The sequence below is a fragment of the Macrobrachium nipponense genome, chromosome 19 (assembly GCF_015104395.2).
Source record: "Macrobrachium nipponense isolate FS-2020 chromosome 19, ASM1510439v2, whole genome shotgun sequence".
NCBI lineage: Eukaryota > Metazoa > Arthropoda > Malacostraca > Decapoda > Palaemonidae > Macrobrachium > Macrobrachium nipponense.
In genome coordinates, this window is record NC_061088.1 from 5,315,150 (window position 1) to 5,324,336 (window position 9,187).

General features: G+C 42.8%; 1 protein-coding gene across 1 annotated transcript in view; it reads right to left on the minus strand.

The window, feature by feature from the left end:
* The window catches only part of LOC135219150 (WD repeat-containing protein 17-like), a 188,325-nt gene that overhangs the window by 128,251 nt on the left and 50,887 nt on the right, over window positions 1–9,187 (minus strand). The window contains 2 exon segments of the mRNA XM_064255667.1: window positions 203–232; window positions 474–577. Of these exon segments, the coding sequence (XP_064111737.1) occupies window positions 203–232; window positions 474–577 (134 nt within the window).

Sequence of the window (9,187 nt, forward strand, 5' to 3'; positions counted from 1 at the left end):
CCAAGTCATCCAGCAAATAAAATGTAAAGTGAATTATCAAGTTACTTTGGTGTTTCAATATACAATTGAACGGAGTCCCTAACACAGACACAGCACTCCTAATCTCTCTTTTATTTCTTTCTTATAATTACTGTACTGAAATCTGACATCCTTCAGTCTCTTTGAGTTATTCACATTTAATTCCAAAATTTACATTACTAACTCTTAACAAGGTCTTATAACCTTCCCTGAACTAAAAAGGTATAAATTTAAAAAATATAATAAAAACAATATAATAAAAGGTCTTTAAAGATAAATATCCACTATGAAGAATAATGAAAATACCTAAAGCAAAAGAACAACAAAATACTACATAGTACTATAGAAAAAACTGTGACGTTACCCTTCTCTGTAAACAGTGGTTCTTAACATCCTCATGCCCAATAACAAGGTCTCCCTGGGTACAGAGTTTATGCAGCGATATGTAACGATACCGCTGGAATATCCATAGTCTTCTCTATATGGATAAGGCTCTGTGTTGTCAGTGTAAGCCCATAACTGGACTGGACCACTCTGGGTAGAGAATGAGAGGAGGTCCCTGAAACAGTAAGAAAAGTTTAACTTGTCTGTCAAATGTAGGATAATTGCCATCAATAACATATACAGCACAAAGAGTCTTGATACATACACATGCTCTTCTCACATAATATAGTCCCCAAATTAAAATTAATCTAAAATCATAAACAAGTAAGTCCTTAATAACATATAGAACAGCAATCATGTACTTTACACAAAATAAATAATATGGAAAGCATTCTAAAATTAATTTGTTGGTTTGAAATTTTGACAGAACTAGCTTAGCTTTCATGAAGTCAAGCAATACAATCAGCATCTTCAGCAATACTGGAGCTACTGCATGTGATGTTGGTATAGTTTTCTGTTGTTGCTGAGGATATAAACTTATTTCTATCTTGTTTTAGTGAATGTCATGTGTAGGTGTATTCTTCTCCAATTAACTAATTACATATAGTTTTCGGGTATAAATATATTGGTTTTTTGTCACTGCTACTATAAACAAGAAATATGTTTTCAAAAACTTTACTGACATGTATACTGTATCACCTTAAAAAGTACATCTAGATGCTTCTTGTGTGCTACCCTAATTTACTGAGCTGTACACTCCCCAATGATTTATAATTTGAACATATTCCATTTTATGCTCAATCATACGCTACTAAGAAAACTTGCAACGACAATCAATCTGTGTCCCGGTGACAAAGGAATCAGAAATTTTTTTATGTGCAGTTGAGTAGATGAAGGCACACAATATTCCCCTCCTTCATACAAACTGTATTTCATAGCTGAAGGACGTATTTGTGATAACATGATGATCTATGACCAGAAGCTTAGTTACATTGTCTGTACCTTGGCAATTCCATGGTCATAAGTGTGAACTTTCCTTGTTTCATGGTATATTCAGGAAAACTTAACATTTTCTTTGTTGTTTTTATGAAAGGTATGTTGGGCAAGCTAAAGGACTCTTGGGAAAGGCCTTCCTCTCTTCATAATGTTTGCTTTCTGACTTTTTAGTACAAATTACTAGGATTGTTTACCCGTAAGGGACGGGCTAAATATACATTAAGCACACCCCCAGACTGGGCAAACTGTAACGTTGGCCAATTTAAGAAAAAAAAAAAAAAAAAAAAAAAAAACAAAAAAAAAACAAAAAAAAAAAAAATCATCCATGAAGAGGAAGATATGCAAAATGCACATGGTGTAGGAAAAAAAATTCTAAAAATTATCTTTATCTTTATTTCCCTGGAAAGTTGAAAACGATTAGTACTACGTATAGTATTTACAAACCTGTGCAGGGCCTCTCTTCCAAGATGCTCGTAAATCTTACCTAGTTATACATTTTTTCTAATAATTAATTTTTATTTTATTTTGTAAAATTATAACTGCAGCTCACACAATATCATAACAGATAAGAACTAAAACCAGCAACAAATTCTGAGCATATTTATTGCAAAATATTTATGAAATTAACTGAGATGGGGAGATGCAGTAACTTTTTGTGAGGTACACACGTTTTTTCTAATACTATTTCTTTGCACTTTTCTTTACAAAAATGGTATTTTCATTTTAAAATAAGTTTTTAAATATACTTACCTAGTAGTTACATATAGTATATAGCTTAATCCCGCCGATTCGTCGCGCGCACGGCAGAAATTCAAAATTCGCGGCTATCGCCGATACACGGTCAGGTGATCATACCTGTGCTCCCTCTATGTAGGTACTTGGAACCATTCCCGTTTGTCCTCAGAAATTCCATGCCTCTGTTCTCAGAGGGGAGGAGGGAGGGACCTTTTATATATGTAACTACCAGGTAAGTATATTTAAAAACTTATTTAAAATGAAAATACCATTTTTAAATATCTAACTTCCCTTGTAGTTACATATATATAGTGATTGGCACCTTTGGTGGTGGGTCAGAGAACCGCAGCACCGTTGGGAATTCGTAAAATTATTGATCGCTACAAATTAGCTGTACCAATAATCTGGTTCATACCTGATAAGGAAGCTGGCTTCAAAGTTTTTCTGCCTCATTAGCCTGCATTCCTTGAGAGACCCAGCGATCCACCCAGGGGGCTGTAGAAAGTCTCTGTGGGGCTGTCACACGGTCCTTGACCTTAACATGACTAGACCACCACCCTTGCTATCCTGGCAAAGCCATGGACAATGAGCTGACCACCTTGACCAACTAATACACTAAAAACACACTCCATAAAACCTAAACTAGACTTTCACCCCAGACTGTGGAAGGTTGCAACAACCTTCACGACAGCCTGTGAGGTCAAGTTCAATAAAATGCAAGGTATAAATAAGGTTATAGGTTAGAGGCAGTGTACCTTCTCCAACTACAGCGCCGGAGGCAACGTACGGCCCTAGGGAACAACAATCCTCATATTGGGTCTGTACATCTTTAAGGTAGCAATCTGCGAAGACTGACTTGCTTCGCCAGAATGTCACTTCCAAGATCGATTCCATCGACTTGTTGTGTCTATACGCCATCGAAGTCGCCACAGCTCTTACTTCGTTCGCATTGACTTTGAGTATTGGGAAGCTTTATCATCACAATTCTGGTGAGCTTCCCTTATTTAAATCCTTGACAAAGAACGCCAGCGTGTGTTCTTCGCAAAGTAGTGAAGGCTTCTTTACCAAGCACCAGAGGTTGTCTGTCTGTCCTCTTAAGTTTTTGGTTCTCTGTAGATAATACTTTAGGGCTCTCACTGGACAAAGGCCTTGTCCTTTCCTGTCCTATACTAAATGAGATAACCCTGGTATGGTAAAAGATCTAGGCCATGGGTGAGAAGGATTCTCATTCTTGGGGAGAAAACCTAGTTGCAGCGAGCAGACTGCATTCTCCCCATTGAAGCCTACATTCTTGCTAAAGGCTTGCAACTCTCCTATCCTCTTGGCCGTTGCCAACGCAACCAGGAATAGGGTCTTCTTGGTGAGATCCTTCCATGAAGCCTTGTCGAGGGGTTCGAACCTGCTCGAGGTTAGAAAAGTCAGAACAACATCCAAATTCTGAGAGGGGGTTGGTTGTCCTTACTCTTAACTGTCTCAAAGGACCTTATGAGGTCGAGAGATCCTAGTCTCCCAACATGTCAATATCTCTGTGACGGAAGACAGAGGCTAGCATGCTGCGTTATCCCTTGATGGTTGATACTGCTAGTTTCTCTTGGGTTCTTAAGTGTAATAGAAAATCTGCCAGTTGAGTTAGAGAGGTACTGAAAGAGGAAATGTTGTTAATTCTGCACCATTCCCTGAACACGTCCCACTTTGACTGGTACACCTTGATTGTGGACGTCCTCCTCGCTCTCGCGATTGCTCTTGCAGCTTCCCTCGAAAAGCCCTTCGCTCTGCCAGTTTTTCGATAGTCAAAAAGCAGTTAGATGAGAGCAAGGCAATTTTGATGTTGTCTCTCTATATGTGGCTGTCTGAGTAGATCGTTCCGACAAGTAACGATCTGGGGTGTCTACTAGTCACTCCATCACTTCTGTGATCCAGGGTCTCATGGGCCAAAACGGAGCTATCAGGGTCATGCGGGCGTTGTTCGATTCCCTGAACTTCTTCATGACTCAGTCTAGGATCTTGAATGGGGGGGAGGCGTACGTGTCTAGTCCTTCCCAATCCATGAGGAAGGCGTCCACTACCACTGCTTCCTGGTCTGGGACTGGAGAGCAGTAAACAGGTAACCTCTTTGTTCTCGCATCGCAAAAGAGGTCTATAGACGGTTCTCCCACAAATTCCAAAGCCTGCTGCACACCTCTTGATGTAGGGTCCATTCTGTCGTGAGGAACCTGTCTTCCTCTGCTGAGAAAGATACGCCCTAGACATTGTTCTCTCCCTCTATGAAGCGGGTTTATCAGAGTTATATTGTTCGCTTTTGCCCACAGCAGATCTTTTGCTGCCTCGTAAAGGGAATCCGAACGAGTGCCTCCCTGTTTCCTGATGTAGGCCAACGCTGTGGTGTTGTCTGTGCTGACCTGTACTAACTTGTTCCGGACATCCTCCTGGAAGCGTACTAGCGCTAGATGAATGGCCACCAGTTCCTTCACGTTTATATGCCATTCCTTTCTGATGGTCTTCTCATGGACCCGAGATCTCGCCCTTCCCCACGTCCGATCGTCTGAATACAACACTAGGTCGGGGTTCTTCTTGTTGAAGTTCGAAAGCCTTCTTGTAGCTTGTTGGTGTCGTCCCACTAACTCAACTGATTGTTCTGGAACAACCTATTAAGTCAACAACGTAAACCGTAACTGAATCAGGCACTCTGACAGCTGCCTACTGACAGCGTTCGGTAATGAGGCAAGTTGTCCAAGCATCAGAGCAAATCACGTGATCTTTGCCTTTTAAAGGGTTATGCCGAGACCATACAAATATGAAATTTTCATTAGTAAAATGAAGTTTTATTGTATACTTACCGAATCAATTATACAGCCGTGATTTCCACGAGCGGCAGGAGACTAAATTCAAATTTAGCGCGTGGGTGTCGCCAACACTGGTGGTGATGACGTCATCTCCCTCCACTCGCGGGAGAACCAGGTACAACTGCCCAGGTGAATCCAATTCTTTCTGCCCGTCCGTCCACCTAAGGGGAGGAGGGTGGGTATAATCATAATTGTTCGGTAAATATACAATAAAACTTCATTTTAATAATGAAAATTTAATTTTTATTGTAGTGTCTTACCGAACAATTATACAGCTGATTACACATTTATGGGAAGTGGGATTCAGTGACCACTAGAGTTTCTAAATGGTTACATTTATTACAATACCAGTAAACACTCGAGTGTCTGTTGTACCTTACCTTGTAAGAGAGCTACAGCAGACTGTTACTGCCTCTGGTCGGTGCTTTCTTACTATGTAGAGAATTGGAATTTGACCAAAGTTAGCCTCTACAGGAGTGGAATCCTTCCATATATACCCAACCATTATAAAATCTGACCTAACAGACTGGTGAGTATCCCAGGTACTCAGTACCCCCAGCTTCCCTTGAACTCGACAACCTAATTCAAGGCGAAAAGATTAGCATAGAGGTGACGACCCTGCCTGCCGTTTCTCCCAACACCATGCCAGAAAACCGCACCGGACCTAACGTTCTACAATTCTCGAAAAACCGTTTCTATCTCTTTGAGATAATGGCTCGCAAAAACCGAATTCGATCTCCAGAATGTACTCTGAAGAATCGAAGCTAAGATAAATTCTTTCTAAATGCTAAAGAAGTTGCCACTGCTCTAACCTCGTGAGCTTTAACTCTCAGAACGGAAAGATTGTCGTTCGCGGGCTGCGAGTGAGCTTCCCTGATAAGCTCTCTAATAAAGAATGATATAGCATTCTTAGAAAGAGGACGAGAGGGATTTTGAACCGAGGTCCAGAGCTTAGAAGATTGGCCTCTAAACCTCCTTAGTGGCAAGAAGATACTGCTTAATTGCCCTGACTGGACATAAGAGCCTTTCTTCCTCCTCATGTCCAACAAATCAGATAAGTTCCTAACCACTCCTCCTCGGCCAAGGACTAGACGGATTCTCGTTTTTGGCTAGAAAGGTCAAAGATACCGAAAAACACAGCATTGCCTTGAAGAAGAAACCGACTCTTTTGTCTAAAGCATGCAATCGCTGACACGCTTTGCAGAAGCTAGTGCAATAAGAAAAAGTCTTTTTAGTCAAGTTCCTGAGTGAAGCCGACTTCAAAGGCTCAAACGGTGGCCCCATGAGGAACTTAAGCACCACATCTAAGTTCCAAGCCACTGAATCCTGAGGGAGCTTAGTGGTTTCGAAAGACCTAATGAGGTCCGACAGATCTGAATTGGAGGAAATATCCAAACCCCGATGTCGAAAAACCGAAGAAAGCATAGCTCTATATCCTCTGATCGTAGAAGGAGCCAGTTTCTTAGACTCCCTAAGAAATAGAAGAAAATCTGCTATCTCTGTTAAAGAGGTTGCAGAGGTAGAGACTTTAGCACCTCTACACCACTCTCTGAAGATTCTCCACTTCCTTGATAGAGTTTGTTAGAAGACTCTCTCCTACAACGAGCAATAGCTTCTGCAGTCTTCTTGAAAACCCTTTCGCTCTGACAAGATTCCGGACAGTCTGAACCCTGTCAGAGCTAGAGCGGACAGGTTTTGGTGGAAACCTTTTGAAGTGAGGTTGTTTGAGAAGCCACTTCTCTGGAGGAAGAAGCCTGGGGAAGTCTACTAACAACTGGAGAAGGTCCGGGAACCACTCTTTCCTGGGCCAAAAGGGAGCGATTAACGTTCAGTGTTACATTGCTGTGCGACATGAACTTGTTCAGCACCTCTCTTATTAGACCGAACGGAGGAATGCATAAGCTTCCACACCCGACCAATCCAACAGCATGCGTCCACCGACCAAGCTAGAGGATCTGGAACTGGAGAACAAAAGAGAGGAGATGGTTGTTCCTGAAGTCGCGAACAGGTCTATGGACGGTCGTCCCAAAGGCGCCAAAGTTTGATAAATTTTGTCGTCCAAAGACTACTCCAGAGGTAACACTTGCTGTTGACGGCTTAGCTCGTCCGCCAGGACGTTCATCTTTCCCGGAAACAAATCTCGGGACTAGCTGAACATTCACTTCGTTTGTCCACGGAGGAGATCCTTGGCCACTTCGTACAGAGAGAAAAGACTGAGTCCCCCCACCCCCCTGTTTCCACACGTACGAGAGAGCCGTGGAGTTGTCGGAATGTACTGCCACTACTGACCTTCTACTAAGTTCCGAAACTGTCTGAGCCCCAGGAAAAATTGCTAAAAGTTCCTTTTACATTTATGTGGAACTTCTTCTCCTTCTCCGACCAAGCTCCTGAAGCACATTGATTCCAGCAGGGCTCCCCAACCTGTGTCCGATGCATCGGAAAAGAACTGTAGGTTCGGGAGGATGGGTCGTAAATCTAACCCCTTCTTCCAATCTTGCCCGAGACAGCCACCACCTTAGGTCCTCTTTTATTTGGTCTGTGACAGGAAAAGGTATCGAGTCCGGTTGCGTCTTCCTGCACCAAGAGGCTCTAGAAAAAAGTGCAGCGGTCTCATGTGCAGTCTTCCCAACGTCACAAATTTCTCCACTGACGTCCAATTTGCCCAGGAGCTTCATCCACTGATTGGCAGAAACTTACCTTTTTGTCCAAGAACTCCTGAATTGTCTCCAGACAGCCTTGGACCTCTTCGGGGGACAGAAAAGCCCGAAAAACTTGAGCATTCAGAGTCATCCCCAAATAAAGGATGCTCTGAGATGGAAACCAACTGGGACTTCTGTTTGTTGACCAGAATTCCTAACTTTCTGGCAAGATCCAGAGTTGTTCCAAGGTCTTCAGCACCGACTCTCTGATTCCGACCGGAGAAGCCAATCGTCCAGATAGAGGGAGATTCTTACTCCTAATATGTGCAGCCAGCTTCCTATCGGGGATAGAAACCCTGGTGAAAAACTTGAGGAGCGGTCGCCAGTCCGAAGCAAAGCACCTGAAACTGAAAACACCTTGCCTTCGAACATGAACCTCAGGTACTTCGAGATTCGCGATGAATCGGAATGTGAAAATAAGCGTCTTGCATGTCCAGAGAAACCATCCAATCCCCCTGTCTGATGGACTCCAGAAAACCGACCGAGTGGTCTCCATATGAAATTTTGTTTTCTGGACATGCAAGTTCAGGGCGCTCACATCCAAAACCAGCCTCCAGCCCCTGATGACTTGGGAACTACAAAAAGGCGATTGTAAAAGCCTGGAGGAAATTTCCCTTCTATCTGTTCTAATAGCTTTCTTTGAGAATGAGCGCTTCCACTTCCGCGGCTAGCGCCAGAAATTTGTCTGAGCCCGAGAGTATGCCTGGAATGGAAATTGGCACAGGTGAGAGCGAGGGAAGGTGAAATGAGAGGAATACGGTAGCCAAACTTGAGTACTTGCACTACCCAGGCTTCTGCTCTGTTTTCCCATTCCTCCCAAAACAGAGCCAGCCTGCCTCCCACTGGTGCACGAAAGAACCGAGCTTTCATTTGGAAGGTTTGTTAACCTTGGCCGAGGGACTTGACTGAGGTCGCAAATTCGACTTCGGCAGAAAGAAGCGCTTGGTTTTCTCCCTCGAAAAGGTGCTTGGGCCAGAGGGAAACAGAAGGAACAGTCTCCAAAGGAGCTTTAGCTCTTAGTAGACTGTGCCAGCAAATCCGAAGTAGATTTCTTATCTAGTGCCGACAAAATTGACAGCACTACATCGTCTGGAAAGAGGTTATCTTTCACAAAAGGAGCAAACAAGAGAGCAGACTTCTGTTGGGAAGTAACCCCTTTAGAAGCAAAGGAGCATCAAAGTTGCCTTTTCTTAAGGGTACCAAAGGCGATGAGCGAAGCTAACTCATCAAATCCATCCCTAATGGATTTGTCCGCACAGGACAGAACACCAATCCAATCCTCCGCTAAATCCTGTGAAAGAGAAGGACAGTCTTCGATCTTGGCTGCTAAAGCGCCAATAGTGCAATCAAGGAAGCTAAATACTTCCAAAAGTTTAAAATATGACAATTTGTCCAAAATTGCATTTTTATAAAACTATATTAACAAACCTGAGTCCTTTTAAATAAGAAGGTTACTATTGTAAAAGGACCGAAGGTTTGTATGCCCGTGTCGGAACAAATGACAATTTGTCC